General features: G+C 39.0%; 1 protein-coding gene and 1 pseudogene across 1 annotated transcript in view; one reads left to right on the top strand and one right to left on the bottom strand.

Annotated features, from left to right (window-relative positions):
* LOC102863260 overlaps positions 1-27,462 on the bottom strand; it is a 475,179-nt gene that overhangs the window by 32,421 nt on the left and 415,296 nt on the right. The window contains exons 31-33 of the mRNA XM_006891348.1: positions 22,018-22,175; positions 21,625-21,939; positions 2,593-2,669 (exon numbers count right to left, since the gene is read on the bottom strand). Coding sequence (XP_006891410.1) covers positions 2,593-2,669; positions 21,625-21,939; positions 22,018-22,175 — 550 coding nt within the window. The remainder of the gene's footprint in view (positions 1-2,592; positions 2,670-21,624; positions 21,940-22,017; positions 22,176-27,462) is intronic.
* On the top strand, positions 17,755-18,859 carry LOC102877411 (annotated as a pseudogene).

Raw genomic sequence — 27,462 nt, 5'->3', positions numbered from 1 at the left:
ATTCATTGTTTTCAAGAATAAATTATTTCTCCTGGCCATCCATGGGATGTTCAGTGCTTCTCTCCAACACCACAGCTCAAAAGCATCAATTCTTTTTCTGTCATCCTTATGCATTGTCCAGCTCCCACATGCATAGCAAGTGATTGGAGAGAACATGGCCTGAATCAGACACACCTTAGTATTCAAACTGACATCATTGTTCCTCAATTATTTGGAGAGATCCTTAACTGCAGATTTTCCCAGTGCAAGGCACTCCTTATGTCCTGACTGCTGATACCGAAGGTGTTAATTGCGGATCCAAGCAAGATGAAGCTGTTACCATTTTCAATCTCTTCATCCATCATGTCTCAGACCGTCTCTCTAGTGATAAGACTCTCTCTTTTCTTGACATTGAAATACAATTCATATGGAAGGCTTCATTCCTTGACCTTCTGCAACAAGTGTTTTAAGTCCTCCTCACTTTAAGCAAGCATGATTGTGTCAGCTGCATAACTCAGGTTATTGATGAATTTCCCTCCAATCCTGATGCCACACTCCTCTTCCTAGAGTCCAGTTTCTTAAATAATTTGCTCAGCATTCAGCTTGAATACATATATAGAGAGAGTATAACCCTGATGCAATCCCTTCCCAATTCCAGACCATGCAGTGCTCCTCTGCTCTGTTCATACAGCAAGCTCTTGGTCTAGGTATAGGTTCCACATGAGCACAATCAAGTGCTAGAAGATATCCATTCTTCTCAATGTCAGCCACAACTTTAAAACATTTTTTTTCTACTAGTTTATTTACACATTTGAATACATTGTTTTTAAGAAAAAATTATTTCCATTTCCCTCACTCCCCCATCCATTAAATTGTACAACCCCATGCTTAATTCCCCTCCTTCCCCTGCACATCCTCATCCCTCTGCTTCCAACCTCTCCTATCCCTCTTAACTCCTTATACTTATTCTACAATAATAGTTTTATTCAATATTTATCCCTGTGGGATTGAGTTACTTCACTTAGCATAATGCTTTCCAGTCCCTCCCAAGTTAGGTAATAATTTACAAAATCATTGCTCCTGCATGCTGCATAGTAACCCATTGTGTGAATATACCACAATTTCTCAATCCATTTGTTTGTGGTTGAACATTTGAGCTGTTTCCATGTTCTTGTGATGGTGAATAATGCTGCTATGAACATAGGTGTAAAGATCTCCGTTTGTACCTCAGTTCTCATTTTCTCATGGTATATTCCATATAGTGGAATAGCTGGGTCATATGGAATTTCTATGTTCAGCTTTTTGAGGAAGCGCCAAACTGATTCCAGAATGGTTGTACCATTTTACAATCCTATCAACAATGTATAAGAGTTCCTTTCTCACCACATCCTTTCAGATATTTATTACTTGCTGCCCTGTTAAACTTTGCCACTGTTATTGGAGTGAGATGCTACCTCATTGTAGTTTTTATTTGCATCTCTCTTATTGCCAGTAATTTGGAGCATTTCTTCATGTGTCTGCTAGCCACTCGAATTTCTTCCTTGGTGAAAATTCTTTCCAGGTCTTTTGTCCATTTTGTAATTGGGTTATCAGTCTTTTTCTTTTGGATGCTCAGGAGTATTTTGTAAACTTTTTTAATAAGACTCTTGTCTGAGATGGTATTACCAAATGTTTGTTCAGTCAGTAGGTTTTGTTTTCACTCTGTTGGAAAATGTTTTTGATGCACACATGGATTTAATCTTTAGAAGGTCCCATGCATCAATTTTACCCTCTTTAGATTGTGCATTTCTGGTTGTATTTGGCAGTCTCTTTATACCTTGGACTAGTGCTTCTAAGCTTGACCACAGTTTGTCTCTTATAAAAGTTATGGGTTTGGGTTTTATTCCCAGGTCTCAGATACACCTTGAGGTGATTTTTATGTATTGTATGAGATGTGGATCCTGTTTAAGTTTTCTGTGGGTTCCAGTGCAGTTTTGTCAGCACATTTGTTGAAGAGGTTGTAATTTCCCTGTTTGATAGCTTTGATGTCCTTTTAGAATATCAGTTGACCATAGCTAGCTGGGTCTATTTCTGAGATCCCAATTCTGTTCCATTGTTCTATGTGCCTCTCATTGTACCAGTACTACTGTTGTACAGCAGGTTTTGTTTCTCAGAAGTGTTTTGCTTATTTGGGGTATCTTGCCTCTCCAGATAAATTTGGTAATTTCCCTTTCAATCTCCTTGAAAAATGAATTTAGTAACTGGATTGGGATTTCACTGAACATATAGATTGCTTTGGATAGGATTATTATTTTCACCATATTGAGTCTTTCTATCCATGAACAGGGCACATTTCCCCATTTCTTTTATTTTATTTTAATAATTTTAATGAACATTTACAGAGATTTTGGATTTCCATTCATTCATTGTTGCACTTTTCTACCTGCCCAGCCCTTCCCCACTGCCCCCCCCCAGTTCACTTCTCTCTTTGAAAAGTAAAAGAAATTTTTTCCATTTCTTTAGCTCTTTTATTATGTCTTGCAGAAATGTTAATTTGTGATTGTCTATTGTAAATCGTATTATTTTCTTGATTTTTTACTCTGAGTTCTCTTTGTTACTGTACAGGAATCCTATTGATTTTTGGATATTGATCTTATATCCTGCCACTCTACTAAATTGGCCTATTAATTCTAATAGCTTTTTTGTTGAGTCTTTGAGTTTTCTGTGTACACTATCATATCATATCATATCATATCATATCATATCATATCATATGAATATAGTGACAGTTTAACCATCTCTTTGCTGATCTGGATGCCTTTTATTTCCTTATCTTGTATAACCCTAGCAAGCACTTCCAATACAATACTGAAAAGAAGTGGTAACAGTGGGCATCCTTGTCTGGTCCCTGTTTTCAAGGAAAATCTTTTTAGTCTTTCTTCATTGAGAATGATGTTGGCTTTTGGTTTTGCATATATACACTATGTTGAGGAAATTCCCTTCTATTCCAATTTTGCTGAGTGTCTTTATCAGGAAGAGGTGTTAGATTTTGTCAAATGCCTTTTTTGCATCAATTGCTAAGGTCATATGGTTCTTGTTATTTACTTTGTTAATATAGTAAATGACATTGATTTTTTTCTTCTGTTGAACCATCGTTGTATACCTGTGATGAATCTCACTTGGTCATAATGAATTATTTTTTTGATGTGCTTTTGGATTCTATTGGCTAGGATTTTGTTATGGATTTTGCATCTATATTCATGAGAGATTCTTGCCTGTAGTTTTCTTTCTTGGCACTATATTTGCCTGGTTTTAGTATTAGGGTTATGCTTGCTCCATAGAATGACTCTGGAAATCTTCCTTCTTTTTCAGTTTTTTGAGGAAGAGCCAGGCTGTCTTCCACAGTGAAAAAAATATTCTGAGTTTGAGTTGAATTTAGGTATTCTGATAATAGTATCCTTTCCATTCTACTGCTGAAGGAAAACTAAAGGTAAATTCTTTCATGTATTTTGTTTACATTGAATAAAAACAGTTACTTGACAATGTAAAGTAAGGTACTGTTGTTATTTTTGGTTTTTTGACTTTGAGATGCAATTTGTATTTTTTAAATTACATATATTTATTGGTTTGTATACAATCATTCATATACATTATGTGTATTATGCATGCAAATAGCATTTTATGCACTCTTTCATTTGCATTTTATTTCATTCATGCATATTGTGGTTCTCTTTTATAATCATCTTACTAATATTTAAATTCAAGAAAGTATGTAAGCCATCTAGTTCATACCTCATCCTTTACTATCCCATTTTAGATGACAAATTTCTGATTTGCCCATTCCTATTAAGTCTGTACTTTGAGAGAATAAACATGTCCCTTTTGTTGAAGAATCTTCTGTCCCATTTGACAACTTTGAGCATCTTCATCCACAAGCAAAATCCAGTCCAGAGTAAGCCATCAAGCTGCAGCAATTGACACTAGCTCACAACACGGATCTCTTCTCTTCATTTGGTTGGGTTCTGGTCAACTCATGCCCACCTATCTGTGGCTAGGTCCAAATGGGCCTAAAGTCACAAACTCAGGAGCCCATTACTTCTTCATGTGGTTTAGCCTGTTTGGTCCCTCCACTCAGCCCTGGCACCCACATGGGGCCAAGTCAATAATAAGCCAGGGGTCCTCTTGACTTTTTGCTCCTTCAGCCAGAGATACAATTCATATTGAAGGTTGTATTCTTTGATCTTCTGTAGAAATAATTCAAGTTCTCCTCACTTTCAGCAAGCAAGGTTGTGTCATCTGCCTAATGCAGAGAATCGATGAGTCTTCTATCAATCCTGATGTTGCATTTTTCTTTACAGAGTCTAACTTCTCAAATAATTTGCTTAGCATACAAAGTAAATGTTGTTGTTGCTATGTGTTGTTGAGTCACCTGCAACCCATAGTGACCCATGTGCAGTAGCTCTTAACCCTGCCCTGTCCTGAGCCAGTCTCACTAATTCTGACACACCAACCCCCATTGCTTTAGCCACTGTATCAATCCATTTTATCTGGGTTCTTCCTCTCCTTTGCTGTCCCTCCACCTTTCCGAGCATGATGTCATTCTCTAAGGATGAGTTCTTTGCCACATGCCCAAAGTATGTGAGACAGAGCTTCAAAATCGTACCCTCCAGGGAGAAATTTGGTTTCACCTTCTCCAAGACAGACCTATTTGTTTTCTTAGTAGTCCATCTTCTCCAGCACCACAACTCAAAGGCATTAATTCTTCTTCTGTCATCCTTAGTAATTGTTCAACTCTCTGATGCATAGCAAGCAATTACAAAGATTATGGCCTGGATTAGGCCCACCTTATTCTCTAGACTGACATCATTGCTTTTCAGTAGTCCATGACAGCAGATTTGCCCGGTGCAATTCGCCTTTTGATTTCCTGACTGTTGGTGTCAAGAGTGATGATAGTGGATCTGAGCAAGCTGTAATTGTTAACAACCTCAATATTTTTTCCATCTATCATGATGCACTCAGTTGGCTCAATGATGAGAATTTTTGTCTTCTTTATGTTGATCTTCAATCCATATTGAAGACTATGGTCCTTGACCTTGTACAGCAAACACTTCAGATCTTCTTCAGTTTCAGCAAGCAAGGCTGTGTCATCTGCATAACGTAGGCTGTCCATGAGTCTTCCTCCAATCTTGATACCACATCCCTCCTTAAAAAGCCCTACTTCCTGAATTATCTGTTCTGCATACAGATTGTAAAGGTATGGAGACAGGATGCATCCCTGACACACTCCTTTCCTGATTTTGAACCATGCAATGTTTCTCTGTTCTGTTCTGAGGACTGCTTCCTGGTCCAAGTAGAGGTTTCACATAAGCACAGTCAAGTGTCGTGGAATTCCCATTTTCCTCAAGGTTAATCACAATTTGTTAATTTATACAGTCAAATGCCTTTGCATAGTCAATGAAAGAGAGTTAGACATTTCTTCTGGCACTCCCTGCTTTTTGACAAGATCCATCTGACATTGACAATAATTTCTCTAGTGTCACAACCTCTTCTAAAACAAGCTTATATTTCCGGTAGTTCTCTGTCAATGTACTATTCCAGTCATTTCTAGATAATCTCCAGCAGAATTTTGCTTGCATGTGATATTAGTGATGTTGTTTGATAATTTTCACACTCTTGTTGGGTCATATTTTTTTTGAATGGAAATAAATATGGATCTCTTCCAGTCAGTTAGGCAGGTAGTGGTCCTCCAGATATCTTGGCACAACCTGGTGAGAACATCCAGGGCAGCACCTGTTTGTTGAAATGCATTAATTGATATTCCGCCAATTCCTGGAGTTTTATTTTTTCCAATTCCTTTAGAGCAGTCTGAATTTCCTCCTTCATCACCATTGCCTCTTGATCATATGTTATTTCTTGAAATTCTTCTATGTCAGACACTTTTTTTGGGTACAATGACTCAGTGTATTCCTCCCATCTTCTTTTATTATTTCCTGAATCATTCACTATTTTGCTCATAACATCCTTAAGCATTGCAACTCATGGCTTGAATTTTTTCTGTAGTTCTTTCAGCTTAAGAAATGTTGAGCAAATTTGGCCCCTTTTGATTTTCTGACCTCAGTTCCTTGTGTTATTGTTGTTGTTATGTGCCGTCGAGTCACTTGTGACTCATAGTGACCCTATGCACAACAGCCCTAAACTCTGCTCTGTCCTGTGCCAATCACACTGTCTCCAACACTCCCACCCCGATTATCCCAATCACTGAATCAATCCACCTCATAGAGGGCCTTCCCCTCCTGCACTGTCCCTCCACCCTCCCAAGCATGATTTCCCTCTCTAAGGACCGGTCCCTCCTCACAACATGTCCAAAGTATGTCAGACGGAGCCTCAGAATCCTTGTCTCCAAGGAGCCACCCGCTTTAACCCTTTCCAGGATGAATCTGTTTTCCTAGAAGTCCATGGTACTCTCAATACTCCTCTCCAGTGCCACAGCTCAAAGTCATCAATTCTCCTTCTATCCTCCTTGGTCATTGTCCAACTCTTTGATGCATAACAAGTGATTGCAAAGACCATGGCCTGTATCAGACGCACCTTAGTCTCCAGAGAGACACCGTTGCTCTTCAGTACTTTGGAGAGGTCTCTAACAACATACTTTCATATTGCAATGTGCCTTTTAATTTCCTGGCTGCTGGTGCCAAGACTGTTGACTATGGAGCCAAGCAAACTAAAGCTGTGTACAATCTCAATCTCTTCACCATCCATCCTGATGCTCCCAATTGGTCCAGTAGTGAGAATCTTTGTCTTCTTGACATTGAGCCTCAATCCATATTGGAGGCTGCAGTCCTTGACCATCTGCAGCAGGTGCTTCAGGCCCTCCTCGGTTTGAGCAAGCACGGTTGTGTCATCTGCATAATGCAGATTGTTGATAAATCGTCCACCAATCTTGACCCCACATTTCTCCTCATAGAGCCCAGCCTCCCGGATAATCTGTTCTGCATATAGGTTGAAAAGGTATGGAGATAGGATGCATCCCTGGCGTATGCCCTTCCCAATTTTGAACCATGCAGAATTCCCTTGCTCTGTTCTGACGACTGCCTCCTGGTCCAAGTACAGGTTTCACATTAGAACGATTAAGTGTTCTGGGATTCCCATTCTTCTCAGAGTAGCCACAGTTTGTTATGCAGTCAAACGCCTTTGCATAGTCAATGAAACACAGATAGACATTCCTCTGGTATTCTCTGCTTTCAACTAAGATCCATCTAACATCAGCTACAATATCCCTAGTACCACAACCCCTTCTAAATGCAGCCTGGACTTCTGGCAGTTCTCTGCTGATGCTCTGTTCCAGTAGTTTTTGAATAATCTTCAGTAGAATATTGCTTGCATGTGAAATGAATGAGATTGTTGTATAGTTTCCACACTCTATTGGGTCACCTTTCTTTGGGATGGGAACAAATATAGATCTCTTCCAGTCAGTTGGCCAAGTGGTTGTTCTCCAGATTTCTTGGCACAATGTACATTTCATTATATGTCTTCCCAAGCTGCCCTTTGAAATTTTCTTTTCTGCTCCTTAACGTCTTAATTTCTTCCCTTTGCTTTGGCTTCTCAGTGCTCTAGTATAATATTCAGAGTCTCTTCTGACATCCATTTTGGTATTTTCTTCTTCTTCCTTCTTTGTAAGACCTTTTGCATTCTTTGTGAACGATATTTTTTATATCTTCCCATAACTGAAATGACAAATTACCAACATGAAAAAAGGATTTAAGAGAAAGTAAACAATTAAAGATGCTAGAGATATTGAAATTAGTACATTAGAACTTTAACCTTAGTCAATGTGTTTAGAATGTGAAGAAAAGGAAACAGGTTACAATTTAAATATATTTTAATCTATGTTGTTATTATTGTTATGTGTTGTTGACTTGAAACCAGCTCATAGTGATCCTCTAATTCATTTTCAGAGGCTCTAAATAGCACAGGAGAAGCCTGTTCATCTTTCTCCCTGGAAGCACTTGGTGGATTTGAATCACCACATTTGGGTTGGAGTGCAACTCCTTACCACTAGGTCTTCGGAGTAATCTATCAAAGGAATAATATCAGTGGAAAGTAGAATGTTTGTAATTAAAAATTGAATGGATAAGGTTAAAAATATTTTAGACATGGTATATGACAGAATTAGTGATTTACTAAGAAACTTTAAAATGGAAACAGAGAAAAAGTGGAAAAGCAGTTGAGAACGAATAACATTTATGACCTACTCAACAAGTCTAATTATGAAATTGGAGTCAATGAGAGAAGATGAGAGGAGAGGAGAGCAAAGATCAAGAGAGCAATGTGGAGGACGGAGAAAGAGGGATAGAAAGGAAGAATACAAAAGGGAGACTAGATGAGCACTTTCAAAATTGATATAAGATATTTACTCATGTATCCAAGAAGTTCAGACAATCCTTAGGATGATATAAAAACTCTCATGCTAGGACACATCATAGTAAAATGGCTGAAAGAAAAGGAAAAGAAATCCTGGAATATTGCATTTTATAAAAATAATGCATGAATTATTAATTTTTTTCACCAACCATTCAATCTTTCCATTCCCATGGCATTTTTGTAAGCATTCTAAGCCATATGTTTCATATGTAAGTGTGCTATTTATTTGGATGTTACTAAAAAAAGAAAAAGAGTTAACACTGAAAAGGCATGATAGGAAGCTGTCATAGTCTAGTGAACTGGGAATTGCTCTGTCAACTGAGAGGCAAGTGCCTAGAATCTACCAGATATTCTGTAGGAGAAAAGATGGATGATCTTCTCCCATGTGATTTGCAGTTTTTGAAGACCCACTGGAGGATCTGTTACGAGTGTTACAAGTTGGTTCTGACTTGGTGGCAATGAGAGAGAGAAGAAGAATGAGAGACAATGAGAAAAAGAGTGAGAGTGAGAGAGCGCAAATGAGAATGAAGGATGGAACAATTTGAAAGAAACAAAAAAAAGATTCAGAAGAACTAAACAGTACAATTAATTAATTTAATTTAATCTTGTGTGTGTATCTCTATCTCTATCTATCTATCTATCATCTATCTATATCATGATCCATGCAACAACAATACATTATATATATTCTCTAATTTTCATGGAACATTCTCCTGAATAAATGTTTTAGGTCATAAGACAAACAGTGAATTTAAAATAACCCCATTGAAATAGTACAAGAATCTTCTCAGATCACAGCACTGTAGAGTTAGAAATCAGCAACGGGAAACTCAAAGGAAAAAATAAGGTAATGAAAACTAAATAACATCCTATTTGAATACAACTAGGTAATGTTGGTATTGTTGTTACATGCCATCGTGTCGCTTGCAACTCATAGCCTAGTACAACAGCTCTGAAATCTGCTCTATCCTGTGCCATCTTTATTGTCTCTCTCTGATACACCTATCCTCATTACCCTAATCACTGCGTCAATTAATCTCATCGAGGGTCTCCCTCCGTTTCTCTGTTCCTCCGCCCTTCCAAGCATTATGTTCCTTTCCAAGGACCTATTCCTTCTTGCAACATACCCACTGTATGTCAGAAAAAGCCTCAGAATCCTTGCCTTCAAGGAGCAGCCTGGCTTCACCCTCTCCAGGATAAACTTGTTTGTTCTCCTAGCAGTCCATGGTGTATTTAACAGTCTTCTCCAGCAACACACCTCAAAGGCATCAATTATCTTTCTATCATCCCTAGTCATTGTCCAGCTTTCTGCCACATAGTAAGCAATTGTGAAGACTTTCATCTGCATCAAATACACCTTAGTCTCCAGACTGACAATGTTGCTCTTCAGTACTATGGAGAGCTACCTGACAGTTGACTTTCACGATAAAATTTGTCTCTTGATTTCCTGGCTGCTGATTCTAAGAGTGTTGATTGTAGAGCCAAGCAAACAAAACCTGTTAACAATCTCAGTCTCTTCACCATTCATCATGATGCTGCCAATTGGACCTGTGGTGAGAATTTCTGTCTTCTTCATGTTAAGCTTCAAAGACAACAGTCCTTGACCTCCTGCAGCAAGTGCTTCAGGTCCTCCTCAGTTACTGCAAGCAGGGTTGTGCCATCTACATAATGTAGGTTGTTGATGAATCTTCTGCCAATCCCAATGCCACATTCCTCCTCATACAGTCCAACTTCCCAGATGATCTGGTCTGCATATAGATTGAAAAAGTATGGAGACAGAATACATCCCTGGCATACACCATTCCCAATTTTGAACCATACAGTGTCTCCTTGCTCTGTTCTAAAAACTACCTCCTGATCCAAGTATAGGTTTCACATAAGCACAATCAAATGTTCTGGAATTTCCATTCTTTTCAGAGTCAGCCACAGTTTTTTGTGATTCACACAGTCAAATGCCTTTACATAGTCAATGAAACATAGACACTCAAAAACTAAGTAATAGAAGAAATAAAAAATAAAATAAAAAAGGATTTAAAAATTTCTGAAACTAATAGTCTGAAGACACACTCAGCAAAAGCAGTACTCAGAGGTTAATTTACAGCAGTATACACATATATTAAAAGGAAAAAGAGTAGCGAGGAAAGACCCTGGAGGCCACAACCCAAATGAGCCCACAAGGCCCTGGACTCAAGCTCTGAGGTCAATGACCCAGTAGGGAGCAGAAGGCCTGGAAGCCCAGCCCCCCATTGATAGTACAGCCAGGTACTTTCCTCTGTCCCCTCTTCTCATCGCTCTGGAAATGAAGAGAGGGTATGGAGGCTGTGTACCTAGTGATTCTGCATGGCCAGAAATCATACTCCCTGTGCTTTGACTTGGTAGTGAAAAGAGTGTCCAATAGTCCCTGTCCCACCCGCTTTACTTGAGCACCTTGTCAATGGAGGGAAAAAGAATCTGGGAGCCTCCTCTCACCCTGCACAACTGAGGCTGTTGACATCTCCTGCTGAAAATGGTGTTTACACCACTGAGGTCCTGGAGAATTTGGAGTTCTACTTTGATATGCCCGGGGAGTACAAAAAAATTTCCTACAGAATAAAAGCTTTTTAAATATACTATCCCAAAGAAGACCCACCTAACAATTAACAAGGTTATATGTCATAGCTTTTCAGGGATTATCAGTTAAGAAAATTTTCATCAGAACAGAAAAAAGATACCACTTCACAGAAAGCACCTGATACACAGAGCCAGGAATTCAGAAACTTGGAGACCCAGTGAGCAAAGACCTAAAGACTCCTTCCAATAAGTGCTATGAAGGAAAGCTCCTCACAGACATAATATAGATAAATACATGGACACTCTATCAGATATCATACGTATGCTAAAAGATAAAAGGTTATTTTTTTTTACAAACCCACCATATCTGAAATAACACAGAAAGCAGACAGCTTCAAACCCCATCCAAACTCAAAGCAAGATGTTGTCCAAAAAATGATCAAAACACAGTATCAATGAATCTTTTGGTAGAGGAAAGCCTGGTAAAACTTCCAGACAATGAATTGAAAAGACCAATGATCAAGTGTTTTCACTGAGTGAAAGAAAATATGAAAAATTGAAGGAAGTTACAAGTAAAACTCTAAAGGTCCTTAAAAAGCAACACAAATCAAAGCAGATAAAACTAACAAAGCACTAGAAACCAGAGAAAAACAAGAAACAGCAATCTAGAATAACAAGATCAATATTTCAGTAGCTGTCAACATGCTGGAGAGGTGGATGAGCAGAAATGAGGAGATGGAAGACAGCATCAGTGAGATAGAAGATAAAGATCAATGATCTGCTAGAGCAAAAAAGCAAAAACAAAATGGAAGGAAATGAAGAAAGTCTAAGAATTATGTGGGATAACATCAGGAGGAATAACATATACATGATTGGAATTTCAGAGCAGAAACAATAAAAAAAGACAAAAAAATGTGGAAGAGTTACTAGAAGAAAACCTTCCAGGTATCATGAAAAATGAGAAAATATACATCCAAGAAGCTGAGTGAACCAATAGAATAAGCATCCAAAGAAAAACACCAAGGCATGTCATTGACAAATTCTCCAAAATCAAGACAAAGAAAGAATTTTGAATGCAGCTAGAGAAAAAAAAGAACAATCTAGAAAGGAGAGAAAATAAGATTAAGCTGTGATTTCTCAGCAGAGACCATGTAAGCAAGAATACAGTAGAATGGCATGTACAAAACACTCAAAGAAAACAATTGCCTACTGAGAACACTGTACTTTGCAAACCTGTCCATCAAATATGATGGGGAAATTATGACATTTTCAGAAAAGCAGAAACTAAGGGAGTTTGTGAAAACAAAACCAAGACTGCAAGAAATAGCATGGAGGGACGTGCATGGAGAGAGCAGGACATCTGGAATTGGAGTGAGAACTATTATTAAAAAATTAGTTTGGGAGCCTCAGTGGGGAGTAGTGAGCCACAGCAGGAACACCAGCCAGGAACAAGCAAGACAGTGGGAATTTGAGTGAGGTACTTAGGGAGGATCACTAATGATTGCTGAACCACATGGGAACTCCTTCACCTTAAGCAGAAGGAAGTGAGACAGCCGGAGCTTGGCTGTGTTGGCAAACTCAGTTCTTGAGGGGAAAACCAAGGCCTCCATTAAGGTCACCATGCATGCCCTATGTGAATCCACGCATGCACGCCTGCTCAACCCTCTTCTGGAGCAGTAACTTCAGATGAAGAACCTGCTATCACCTCAGACATGAAAAACTCTACCACAGCAGTGTCATGAAAGAAGCAGGCTACCTCACATCCTACACCAGCTCAAAGCAAAATGTCACACACCAAAAGTGACACAGTGTCAATGGATTCCCTGAAGCCAAAAAGTCTGATGGACACAGAATTAAAAAGAAAAATGCTTGAATATTTTCAATGGGAGAAAGACAAACTTGAAGTATTATAGGACACTGCAAGCAAAAACTAGGAGGAGCTTAAAATATTCCAAACAATGCAGATAAAACAAACAGGAATTAGAGGGTCTGGAAAAACAAGAAACCACAATCCACAATACGAGGTTCAGTGTTTCAGAGGCTGTCAACATGATGCAGGGACACATGAACAGAATTGAAAAGATGGAACACAGAACCAGTGAAATATATCACCACTGATCTGCTAGAACAAAAAACTGAATCATAAGGGCAGGAAAAAGAAGAAAACATAAGAATAATGTGGGACACTACCAAGAGCAATAATATATGCATAATAGGAATCCCAGGCCAAGAAGAAGCAAGTAAAAACACCAAGAGAGTTGTGGAAGAATTCAGAGAAGAAAGATTTTCAGGCATAATGAAGAATGAGAGAATATATATTGAAGAAGCTGAGTGAACACCATATAAAATTGACCCCAAAAGAAAAACACCAAGACATATTATAGTCAAATTTGCCAGAAGCAAAGATGAGGAGAGAATTCTGAAAGCAGCAAGGGAGAACCAAAGAGTAACCTACAAGGGAGAGCAAATAAGAGTAAGTACTGATTTCATAAATGCAGATTATGCACATGGATTTCAACTGATGGTATACATAGGAATCAGATTGATTTGGTCTGCAGAAAGAACTGCTGGAGAATCTCAATAACACCTGTGAAAACTAGGCCAGGAGCTGATCGTGGAACAGACCACCACCTACTCATATGCAAGTTAAAGCTGAAGCTGAGGAAAATGAAACCAAATCCATGGGAACCAAAATATGACTTTGAGTGCATCCCACCCGAATTTCAGAACCATCTCAGGAACACGTTTGAGATCTTGAACACTAATAAGTGAAGACCAAATGAGTTGTGGGAGGATATCAAGGGTATCATCCAGGAAGAGTGCAAACGGTCATTACAAAGACAGAGGAGGAAGAAACTCTGAATATTGTACCAGAGTGCAGAGAAGCCAAAGCAGAAGGCAGAATTCAAGATACTAAAGAGCTGAACAGAAGATTACAAAAGGCAGCACAGAACGACAAAGTAAAATATTACAATGAAATGTGCAAAGAACTGGAATCAGAAAATCAAAAGGGCCAGATTAGCTCAGCATTTCTTAAGCTCAAGGAACTGAAGAACAAATTCAAACCTCGAGTTGCTATAATCAAGGGTGCTTTAGGCAGAATATAAATAATCCTGGAAGTATTAAAAGAAGATGGAAAGAATATACTGAGTCACTGTATCGAAAGGAATTGGCAGACACGGAAGAATTTCATGAAACAACATATGAACAAGAGCCTATGCTGATGAAGGAAGAAGTTCAAGCACTTTGAAACAAATAACAAAAGTAAGGCCCCAGGAATAGATGGTATACTGATTGGCATATTTCAGCCAACAGAAGCTGCCCTGGATGTACTCACCAAATTGTGCCAAGAAATCTGGAGAACAACCACTTGGCCCACTGACTGGAAAAGATCTATTTTTATTCCCATTCCAAAGAAGGGTGAGCCAACAGAGCGTGGAAACTATAGAACAATATCATTGATTTCACATGCAAGCAAGATTCTACTGAAGATTATCCAAAAATGACTGGAACAGCACATCAGCAGAGAACTGCCAGAAGTCCAGGCTGGGCTAAGATGGGGTCATGATACTAGGGATATTGTAACTAATGTTAGATGGATCTTAGCTAAAAGCAAGGAATACCAGAGGAATGTCTATCTGTACTTCACTGATTATGCAAAGGCATTTGACTATATGGATCATAAGAAACTGTCTCTGACTCTGAGAAGAATGTGAATCCCATTACACTTGATCGTGCTAAAGCAAAACCTATACTTGGATCAAGAGGCAGTCAGAACAGAGCAAGGAAACACAGCATGCATCAAAATTGGGAAGGTGTATGCCAGGGATGTGTCCTATCTTCATACCTTTTCAACCTGTATGCAGAACAGATTATCTGGGAAGCTGGGCTCTATGAGGAAAAGTGTGGCATCAGGATTGGTGGAAGATATATCAATAATCTGTGTTATGCACATGACACAACCCTGTTTGCTGAAACTGAGGAGGACCTGAAGTACTTGCTGCAGAGGGTCAAGTATTGGAGCCTTCAATATGGATTGAGGCTCAGTATCAAGAAGACAAATATTCTCACCACTGTGCAAATTGGCAGCATCAAGATGGATGGTGAAGAGATTGAGATTGTTCACAGCTTTAGTTTGCTTGGCTCCACAGTCAACACTCTTGGCATCAGCATCCAGAAAATTAAAAGATGTATTGTCATGGAAAGTCTGCTGTTAGGGACCTCTCCAAAGTACTGAAGAGCAATGGTGTCTCTCTGGAGACTAAGATGTGTCTGATACAGACCATGATCTTTGCAATCACTTGTTATGCATCAGAGAATTGGACAATGACTAGGGAGGATAGAAGGAGAATTGATGCCTTTGAGCTGTGGTGCTGGAGAAGAGTATTGAATGTACCCTGGACTGCTAAGAAAGCAAAGATTCATCCTTGAGAGGGTTAAAGTGGACTGCCCTTTGGAGACAGGTGTTCTGAGGCTTCATCTGACATACTTTGGACATGTTGCAAGGAGGAACCAGTCCTTGGAGAGGGACATCATGCTTGGGAGGGTGGAGGAACAGTGCAGGAGGGGAAGACCCTCTATGAGGTGGATTGATTCAGTGACTGGGGTAATCGAAGTGGGTGTGCTGGAGACAGTGCAATTGGCACAGGACAAAGTAGGGTTTAGGTTTGTTGCACATAGGCTCACTATGAGTCACAAGTGACTCGGCAGCACATAGCAACAACAACAACAAACCAATTTCTCAGCAGAAACCATGTGAGCAAGAAGACAGTGGAATGACATGTATCGAACACTGAAAGAACACAACTGTCAACCACTAATTCTGTACCCAGCAAAATTGTCCATTAAATATGAAGTAGCAATCAAGAAAAACAGAACCTAAGGGAGTTTGTAAAAACAAGATCAGCATTGCAGGAAACTGAAAAACATCCTTCTTACAGAGGTGCCACAGAAGGCAGGATGGACCAAAGTAACTAGAAACAACACCAAAAAGAACTCTACAAAATGATAGCAATAAACCTTGCCTCTCAAGCCTCAATAAATTATAAAACCTTGAAATAATACAAAGTGTATTTTCAGACCATAAAGCTACAAAATTGGAATAATAATAAAATAACAGAGAAAACCCCCCCATACATTTGGAAGTTGAACAACACCTTGCTTGAACCTGACTGGGTACTAGAAGAAATAAAAAATGAAATTATAGTTTCTTGAAACAAATGACAATGAAAACACCACTTAAAAAAAACAAACCTCTGGGAAACAGCCAAAACAGTAATCAGAGGTCAATTTATAGCAATAAAGAAACACATCAAAAGGTAGGAAAAACTGACCATTGACTCTCAAACCTAACATCTCCAGATAATTGAAAAAGAACAGCAAAAAAACCTGATACCCTCTAAAAAACTGAAATTATAAAAATTAGAGCAAAAAATAAATAAAATAGAAAACTGAAAAACAATTGAAACTATCAACAAAACTATGAGTTGGTTCTTTGGAAATGTCAATAAAATTGACAAACCACCAGCAAAACTCACAGTAGAAAAGGTGAAGACACAAATAATCTGAATAAGAGATGAATCAGGCAACATCACAACAGAACCAACTGAAATAAAAGAGCTAACATTAGAGTATTATGAACAACTATACTCAAACAAATATGAAAACACAGAAGAAATGGACAAATACTTGGAAATGCACAACCTACCTAAACTGACACAAACTGAAACTGAACATCTGAATAGACCCATTATAAAAGAAGAAATTGAAAAGGTAATACAACAACTTCCTACCAAAAAAAGCACTGGACCAGATGATTTTACAAGTGAATTTTATAAAAAAATTCAGAGAAGAACTGTCACCAATTCTACATAAATTATTTCAGAAAACAGAAAAAATGGAATTCTTCCACACTCATTCTATGAAGCAAATATATCCATGATACCAAAGCCAGGAAAGGACACCACCAAAATGGAAAACTATAGGCCAATATCTCATATGAACATAGCTGAAAAAATCCTGAATAAAATCCTGGCCAATAGAATCCAATGATATATCAAAGAAATAATTCACCATGACCAAGTGGGATTCATAACAGGTATGCAATGATAGTTCAACATAAGGAAAACAAGTAATGTAATTCATCCCATTAACAAAGCAAATAACAAGAACCACATAATCCTATCAATTGATGCGGAAAAGGTCTTTGACAAAATCCAACACTCTTTCCTGATTAAAATATGGAACAAAATATGATTAGAGGGGATTTCTTCAACATATTAAAAAGTATTTCTGCAAACCCGAGAGCCAACATTGTTCTCAATGGACAGAGGTTAAGCACATTCCCTTTAAGAACAGGAACTAGGTAAGGATGCCTGCTATTACCTCTCTTATTCAATATTGTATTGGAAGTCTTAGCAATAGCAATAAGACAAGAGAAGGGAATAAAAGGTATCCAAATTGGCAAAGAGGAGGTAAAATTATCTCTATTTGCAGATGATATGCTAGTATACTTAGAAAACCCTAAAGACTCAGCAAGAAAACTACTGGATACAGTGGACCAATTCAGCAAAGTGGCAGGATACAAGATCAACATACAAAAATCAGTCGGATTTCTCTATAGTGACATAGAGAATACAGAGCCAGGACTAAGAAAAACAATACCCTTCACAATAGCTAATCACAAGATTAAATACTTGGGAGTAAATTTAACCAGAAGCACAAAGGATCTATTCAAAGAAAATTACAAAACATAACTACAAGAGACAAAAAGTGTCCGAGAGGCTGGTTCGGCCCAGGGGGCCGTTGGGCTCCAGACAAATAAACATGGAGTCTATCTTCCTCGAGAAACAAGAAGGCTCACTTTGTGCTCAACACTGCCTGAACAATCTGCCGCAAGGGGAATATTTCAGCCCCATGGAATTATCCTCAATTACACACCAGCTGGACGAAGAGGAGAGGATGAGAATGGCAGAAGGAGGCATTACGAGTGAAGACTACTGGACATTTTTACAGCAGCCTTCTGGAAATATGGATGACAGTGGGTTTTTCTCCATCCAAGTGATAAGCAATGCCTTGAAAGTTTGGGGTTTAGAACTAATCCTGTTCAATAGTTCAGAGTATCAGAGGCTCAGGGTCAATCTTATAAATGAAAGATCTTTTATATACAATTATAAAGAACACTGGTTTACAGTTAGGAAATTAGGAAAACAGTGGTTTAACTTGAATTCTTTCTTGACAGGTCCAGAATTAATATCAGACACATATCCTGCCCTTTTCTTGGCTCAGTTACAACAGGAAGATTACTCTATATTTGTTGTTAAGGGTGATCTGCCAGATTGTAAAGCTGACCAACTCCTTCAGATGATCAGGGTCCAACAGATGCAGCAACCAAAACTTATTGGAGAAGAATTAGCGCAGCTGAAAGATCAGAGTTCAGAAAATAGATCTGGAATGAGTCTTGGAAGAAAGTGATGGGCCAGGAATGGTAGATGAAGATGAAGAGTATTTGCAGAGGGCTCTGGCCCTTAGTCACCATGAAATTGACCTGGAGGATGAAGAGGCAGATCTTTGTAGGGCTATTCAGCTCAGCATGCAAGGTAGTTTCAGAAATGCATCCCACGATACCCCACAGACATCAGGTACAAACCTTAATTCAGAAGAACTGCGGAAGAGAAGAGAAGCCTACTTTGAAAAGCAGCAGCAGCAGCAGCAGCAGCAGCAGCAGCAGCAGCAGCAGCAGCAGCAGCAGCAGCTGGAGACAGATCTGCAGGGACCAGTTTCACTTGCATCTGAAAAGCCGACCACAAGTTCAGGAGCACCTGGGAGCGAATTCAGTGATGCTATGAGTAAAGAAGATATGCTTCAGGCAGCTGTGACCATGTCTTTAGAAACTGTTAGAAATAATTTGAAAATGGAAGGAGAAAAATAACATTGCCTTGTAAAAGCATTTAGCTGTCATACTTCCCAACATTATACTGTGTGATGACAACATGGAGTTGTTTACAGTCATTTCTTACAGAGAACCATGTACAATGGCAGAATCAAGATTTGTAGGGTGGTTTGCAAGCAAAATAATGAAAAGTGGCACAGTGCGTCAGTCGGAGGTCTAAATAATGACTGCCTGAACACGAGACAAAGAGGCATTCAGCAAAAAAGGGGGGGGACAAAAAGAGACCTGGTAAAGTGGAAGAATATCCCTTGTTCATGGACAGGAGGACTCAAAATTGTGAAAATGGCAATACTACCAAAGGCAATTTACAGGCAATTTATTTCAATGCAATCCCAATACAAATACCAATCCCATTCTTCAACGAGATGGAAAAGGCAATCTCCAGTCTCATTTGGAATGAAAAGAAGCCCTGAATAAGCAAAACACTCCTTAAAAATAGAAGAAAAGGTAGAAGACATCTCAATCCCTGATTTCAAATCCTTCCACACTGCCGTGGTGGTTAAGACAGCATGGTAGTGGAACAATGACAGACAGATAGATCAATGGAATAGAATTGAGAATCCATCTATCTATGGTCAACTGATTTTTGACAAGGAGATGAAACCAGTTAAGTGGGGAAATGACTGACTTTTTAACAAATGGTTTTGGCAAAATGGGAAAAGTGTCTGCAAAAGACTCAAGCAAGAACCACACTTCACTCCATATACAAAAACCAGCTCAAGGTGGATCACGGACCTAGGACTAAAACCAAGGACTATAATCTTCATTAAAGAAAGGGTTGGAAGAAGGCTAGAGGTTCTTATCCACAACATTAGCAGTCTTCCAAGTATCCTAAAAGCCCACCAGGAGAAGATAAAATAGATGAATGGGACCTTCTAAGAATCAAATCCCTATGACATCCAAAAACTTCTCCAACAGGGTAAAAAGGGAAGCCACAAACTGGGAAAAAGTGTTTGGTAATGACATCAGATAAGGAACTTATATGCAGAATTTATAAAATACTTGAGCACTACAACAAGATAAAGGTAGATAATCCAATTGAAAAATGGGCACAGGATTTGAACAGACAATTCACCAAAGAAGACAATCAGATGGCTAACAAACACATGAAGAAGTGTTCAAAATCCCTAGCTCTAAAAGAGATGCAAATCAAAACACCTATGAGATATCATCTCACCCCAGTCAGAATAGAAAAATTTAACTGAACAGCAAGCAACAAATGTTGGCAAGGTTGTGGAAAAACTGGAACCCTTATTCACTGTTGGTGGGAGTGTAAAATGGTGCAACCACTGTGGAAGGTAGTATGACTTTTTCTCAAAAAGTTGCAAATAGAGATACCATTGGACCCAGTAACTCCACTACTGGGAATATACCCTAAAGAGACCATAACTGACATTCAAGCAGATATATGCACACCCATGTTTATCACGGCTTTGTTCACAATAGAAAGGAGTTCAAAACAACCTAAGTGCCCATCAACAAACGAATGGATAGAGACGCTGTGGTATATTTACACAATGGAATACTATACTGCATTGAAAAACAAGGAACTCATGCAATATTATTCAAAATGGGTGACCCTGGAAGACATTATGCTGAGTGAAGTATGTCAGTCACAAAAGGACAAATACTGCATGATACCACTGTTGTAAAACAGGATATAACAATAATAAATATCTAAGCACCAAATGAAAGACCTGCAAAATACATAAAACAAACATTAAAAAAAGTAAAAAAGGAAATAGAGAACACCACTATAACAGTTGGAGACTTCAATATACCACTCTCAAGATAGAACTACCAGAAAGAAACTCAACAAAGATGCTCAAGAATTAAACCACATAGTAAACCAACTTGATATCATGAATATTCATAGACTAATGCACCCTAAAATAGCACAGTATATCTTTTTCTCTAATGTGTATGGACTGTCCTTAAGAATAGATCACATTTTAGGTCACAAAGCAAGCATCAAGAAATAAAAAAAACCAACATAGAAATAATACAAAGCATCTTCTGAGACCACAATGCTACAAATTAGGAATCAGTAATAAGAGCATAAAGGAGAAAAAAACCCCATACGTTTGGAAGCTGAACAACACCTTGCTTGAACATGACTGAGCATTAGAAGAAATAAAAAATGAAATTAAAAAGTTCCTTTAAAGAAATGAAAATGAAAACACAACTTACCAAAACCTCTGGGAAACAGCCAAAGTAATAATCAAAGGTCAATTTATAGCAATAAGCAAACACATCAAAACGCAGGAAAAAAAATGACTATTGACTCTCTAACCCAATATCTCCAATAAATTGAAAAAGAACAGCAAGAAAACTTGACACCCTCTAAAAAACCTGAAATTATAAAAATTAGGGCAGAAATAAATGAAATAGAAAAAACCCCAACCAATCAAAACCATTAACAAAACTAGGAGTTGGCTCTTTGATGATCACACAGAATAGGACAGCCTTTAGATACGTTGTTCATAGGATCACTATGAGTCATACTTGAATTGACAGCCCTTAACAACAACCACAACAGTAACAATAACAAAGAACATGTCATCTTGTTATAAAAGACTACTGGAGACTTGCAACTGAGAAAAAATAATGCTATAAAGTTATGTAGTTACAAAAGAATATAGGTAGAAGTCTTAAACCTCTTGGTTTTATGCCAAAACACTTCAGATACTTGCTCCTTTGAAACTTTCCATTCTTCCTGCCAACTATCAATGCACAGTTCATACCTGAGCAGATGACACTTGCATCCTGATGATGTAAGCAGCTGTGATTCCCCCAGCCATTGGATGGGCACATCCACACGTGGGACTCTTTTCCTGTGCATTCCAGGTTTTCCAGCAAGATAGGTCCTGAGCCCTTTCCAAAGATAGGCCAGGGTATGGCATTGAGGGCCCATCCACAGTCTGTCTGTTTGCACACCACATGGGCATCCTGCATGTCCCACTCACTGCCACAGACAGTGCCCCAGGAACCCTGGTAAAAGATCTCCACTCTCCCAGCACAGCGACTGTTCCCATCCACCAGGCGAAGCTGTATCTTCTCTGAGAAGAGAGAGACATGTGAATAGGGATATTTATACAGATATGATAAAGGCAATATCTCCTTTTGAAATCTCTTACCTGAGCTGTTGGTAGCACTACTCTCTGAAATTGAAGAGTTTGCTGCATCAGACAGGAAGCTGTACCTGGGCAGTAGCTGAGTCTGGTTTCCTATAGAAACAGCATGATCAGAAGTCAGCAGTGTTGGAGAAACAGAAATAAAATGGAACTGAAATAATCTAGTGAGTGGAAGTCATTAGATAAGTCTTAGGAATGTTAACCTTCTAATTTGTGTAGTTTTCGTCAGGGCCTGAAAAGCAAATACTAAAAATGTCAGAATATCTACTCTGAATGGTTATCATTAACACTCTTCTGAATGAGCAGAGCCGGCGAGTTCAGTCAAAGTGTCACTGCCATGAGTCAGCAGCTGGACTATTTTCTTATAAATTATACACATTAAGTACCATTGTCCTGGATATAGAAGTCACTAAAATGAGTGAACAAAGAAAATGGGCCTAGAAACTGGGACTCTAATAACAAGATAAATCTAAAATGAATTTTTTTTTTGTTATGCACGATCATTCAGAGCTGAAGAGTGAATGGATTATGAGAGAGTCTATGGCTTACTCAAGAGGACTTCCCTTATGATCAGATCATGCAACCTCAGACACCAGATATGGTTACTTAATTTCAAATAATACTCTCCTTTTTGGATAGATCGGTCAATTTCCTAGGAGATATGATCTGACATTGGCCTAAGTTCCCATGAAATCCCTGAGCATTGCCCCATCACTACAGCAAATTTCACCGCTACTCCTCTGTACCAAGAAATTTAGCTTCCTTCAGACTGGAAGAGTTAGAAGGAAATGTTCTGGAGTTCCCATTCATCTCAATATTAGCCACAGTCAATAGCCTTTATATATAGTTCAATAAAAACAAATACTTATTCTTCTGGTATTCTCTGCTTTCAGCCAAGATCCATCTGACATCAGCAATGATATTCCTAGTGCCATGACCTCTTCTAAACCCAGCTTGCACATCTGGCAGTTCTCTGGTCATTTTGAAGATTCTGCTTGACCATAATATTAGTGATATTGTTCAATAATTTCCATATTCTGTAGGATAACCTTTTTTTGGTAATGGGAATAAATATTTATCTCTTCCAGTCAGGTGGTCCTCCAAATTTCTTGGCACAATCTTGTGAGCACATCCTTTGCTGCATCTGTGTGTTGAAATATATCAACTGGTATTCCATCAATTCATGGAGCCTTATATTTTGCCAATTCCTTTAGAACAGTGTAAACTTTCCCTTTGTTACCATTGGTTTTTTCCCCCCTGAAATGGTTGTGTTAGTCAACTCTTTTTGGTGCTGTGACTCTGTCATTACATGGTTTAAAATTAACAAAGGCTTACATTCAAGGCTCTATCCTTTCACCATACATATTCAATCTACATTCTGAACAAAGAATTTGAGAAACTGGACTTTATGAAGAAGAACACAGCACTGGGATTAGAAGAATCATCAACACTGCATTATAGATAGGACACAACCTTGCTTGCTGAACTCAAGAAGGATCTGAAACACTTGCTGCATAAGATCAAGGATTACAGTCTTCAATATGGATGGCGTCTCAATATCAAGAAAAAGAAATTTTCACCACTGGACAAAGAGGTAACATTATGTTGTTGTTGTTATGTGCCATTGAGTTGCTTGTGATTCATAGTGACCCTATGTACAATAGCCCTAAACTCTGCTCTGTCCTGTGCCAATCTCACTGTCTCCAATACACCCATCCCAATTATCCCAATCCACCTCATAGAGGGCCTTCCCCTCCTGCACGGTCCCTCCACCCTACCAAGCATGATGTCCCTCTCCAAGGACTTGTCGTTCCTTACAACATGTCCAAAGTATGTTAGATGGAGCCTCCGAATCCTTGCCTCCAGGAAGCTGTCCGGTTTAACCCTTTCCAGAATGAATCTGTTTGTTTTCTTGGCAGTCCATGGTACTCTCAATACTCTTCTCCAGCACCACAGCTCAAAAGCATCAATTCTCCTTCTATCCTCCTTAGTCACTGTCTAACTATCTGATGCATAACAAGTGACAGCAAAGATCATGGACTGTATCAGACGCACCTTAGTCTCCAGAGAGACACCATTGCTCTTCAGTACTTTGGAGAGGTCCCTAACAGCAGACTTTCCCATGGCAATACACCTTTTAATTTCCTGGCTACTGGTGCAAAGTGTGTTGACTGTGGACTCAAGCAAACTAAAGCTGTGAACAATCTCAATCTCTTCACCATCCATCCTGATGCTGCCAATTGGTCCAGTGGTGAGAATCTTTGTCTTCTTGACATTGAGCCTCAATCCATATTGGAGGTTGCAGTCCCTGACCCTTTGCAGCAAGCGCTTCAGGTTCTCCTCACTTTCAGCAAGCAGGGTTGTGTCATGTGCATAACGCAGATTGTTGATAGATCTTCCACCAATCTTGACCCCACATTCCTCCTCACAGAGTCCAGCCTCCCGGATAATCTGTTCTGCATATAGGTTGAAAAGGTATGGAGACAGGACACATCCCTTGTGAATGCCCTTCCCAATTTTGAACCATGCAGTGTTTCCTTACTCTGTTCTGACGACTGCCTCTTGGTCCAAATATAGGTTTCTTATTAGCACAATCAAGTGTTCTGGAATTTCCATTCTTCTCAGAGTCAGCCACAGTTTGTTATGATCCACACAGTTAATACCTTTGCATAGTCAATGAAACATAGATATTCATTCCTCTGCTATTCCCTGCTTTCAGCTAAGATCCATCTAACATTATCTACAATATCCCTAGTACCACGACCCCTTCTTAGCCCAGCCTGGACTTCTGGCAGTTCTCTGTTGATGTTCTAGTAGTTTCTGGGTAATTTCAGTAGAATCTTGCTTGCATGTGAAATCAATTTTTATAGTTTTAGGTATTGTTTTATAGTTTCCACACTCTGTTGGGTCACCCTTCTTTGGAATGGGAACAAATATAGATCTCTTCCAGTCAATGGGCCAAGTGGTTATTCTCCAGATTTCTGGCAAACTTTGTGAGCACGTCCAGAGTAGCATCTGTTAGCAGAAATATGTCAGTTGGTATACTATCTATTCCTGGGGACTTATTTCATGCCATTTCCTTCAGAGCAGCCTGAACTTCTTCCTTCATCACCATAGGCTCTTGCTCATATGTTGTTTCATGAAATTCTTCTGTGTTTGCAAATTCCCTTTTTCCCCCTTTTTTCTTTCTCCCCCCCCCAATTCCTTTCGATACAGTGACTCAGTATATTCTTTCCTGGATTATTTAATATTCTGCCTAAAGCATCCTTGATTATAGCAACTTGAAGTTTGAATTTGTTCTTCAGTTCCTTGAGCTTAAGAAATGCTGAGCGAGTTCGACTCTTGATTTTCTGACTCCAACTCCTTGCACATTTCATTGTAATATTTTACTTTGTCATCGCGTGCTGTCTTTTGAAATCTTCTATTCAACTCTTTAGTATCTTGAATTCTTCCTTGTGCTTTGGCTTCTCTGACTTTATCTGATTTGAACCTACAGCCAACATCCTTGTTAATAATAGTAGTTAGGAGATCAGGAGATGTATATTATTGGGAATGTGTGAACTTATCTGGAACTTCTGTAAAGTCCTAAAGATTAATAATCAGTTTAAAGACAAAGGTGTGCCTGATTAAAGACATAGTCTTTTCAATCTTCTGCTATGTATCCGAAAGCTGGACAATAATTAAAGATAATAAAAGAATAAATTTCCTTTTTGAGCCTTTGGGTTGTGTTGTTGGAGTAGAGTACTGAGTTTAAATGGACTACCAAAAGAATCCATATGTCTTGGAGAAAATGCAACCAGAGTGCTCTTTAGAGGCAAGGATGGTGAAACTTCATCTCACATACTTCGGGCATGTTGCTTGGAGGTGTTATTCTCTGGAAAGAGAGATCATAGTGTAAACATGGAAGGTCAGGAAAAGAAAGGAAGACCCTCAGCGAGATAGATCAATACAGTGACTATAGTAATGGGCTTAAGTGTATAAAGATGATGAGGATGGGATGGCATAGGACAGGGTTGATATCTGTTGTTTATAGGGTCGCTATGAGTCATACATGACTCAGTGGTACCTAACAAGAACAACAACAATGCACTCACTAGACTGGCTCCTTGGGGGACCTTACCTTCATGCTTTTGTAAGATGCCACCACCAGTGTGGCATGGCTGGCATCTCCCATCCACTGCTCCCCCTGTGTCTGCTAAAGGCTGTGGTCAACCCCAGGTACACTCACACCCTGGCCGCAACAGAATCACTGCCTGCCAGGTTGAGGGCCTACAGTTTTAGAACTCTTTCCCACCTAGAGCACAAGACCACTGTCACCACAACCTGGAGAGCCCACTGCTCCCCCACCTGAAGACCACCCAGCTCCTTCCCTCATATCCAGTTCCAGGTGCACCAATATCACAGGTACTTTTGAGGAAACACTTCTGTCTAGCTACACCATGAGAATCCCTTAAGCTCAAGCAGAAGGGAACGGGACACCTTGAGGCAGGAGGAGACACCATTTCTGGAAGGGAACAACAGGCTTCCTAGCTTACCATTCAGGTACTTTGGGGGAAACACTGCTGTGGGACCATCAGCCCTGCATGTCTTGGGCCAAGAAGGGAGCACAAATATACGGGTCTTTCAGAAAACATTGCCACACTCTGGGTCATTATATAGTTACAACAACCTAGCAGCAGTCTGCCTTAGTCATCATGAAAAACACAAAATAACCTTTCTCTTAAAGAAGCAGACCCAATGAATACCCCTGCTAGAGATAACCAGAAGAAATATGTTGATGTGGAGTTATTTGAACAGCTACAGAAGAAGATGCAAATGATGGAAGAAATAATTAAGAGAGAAAACACCATAGAGAAAACAATCCAGAAGAAATATTTTGAAAAGGAGCAACTTGAATAGCTGTGGAAAAAGGAAAAGAATGGAAGAAAAAATTGATAATATAGATAAAGTGATACAAAATTTAAGAGATCATCTCAAGACAGAGTGGGAACAGCCATATAGTACAAGAAAGAACAGAAGTGCCTAAAAATGTAATGCAAAATAGTAAGACCAAAATAGCAGAAGTATCCAACAAACATAAAAATAAACCAAACTTACAAATTAACTATAATTACAGTTATAAATTTATAAAATGAAAATGAAAAATATTGAAGAGACAAGACAGATTATACTTAAATTACATTATTGGTTAAATTAATAGTAAAAGTTTGTAGTCCCACATTTAAGTTTATGCTTTTTTTGTTTCTCTATTGTTACTATACAAGAATATGACATAGGGGAGCTCTGGTGACCTAGTGTTAAGGAGCTGCAACTACAATCGCAGAGGCGCACGGTTCGAATCCACCAGATGCTCTGCCAGGGAAGGAGGGTCAATCTCCTCCTGTACCAGTCAGATCTGATTTGACGGTACACTCACACAAAAATAATAAAAATTAAAAAAAATACAAA

This window comes from Elephantulus edwardii, unplaced genomic scaffold, assembly GCF_000299155.1.
Source record: "Elephantulus edwardii isolate Elephantulus edwardi_28Jun2011 unplaced genomic scaffold, EleEdw1.0 scaffold00096, whole genome shotgun sequence".
Classification (NCBI taxonomy): domain Eukaryota; kingdom Metazoa; phylum Chordata; class Mammalia; order Macroscelidea; family Macroscelididae; genus Elephantulus; species Elephantulus edwardii.
This window is presented reverse-complemented; position numbering and strand designations above follow the sequence as displayed.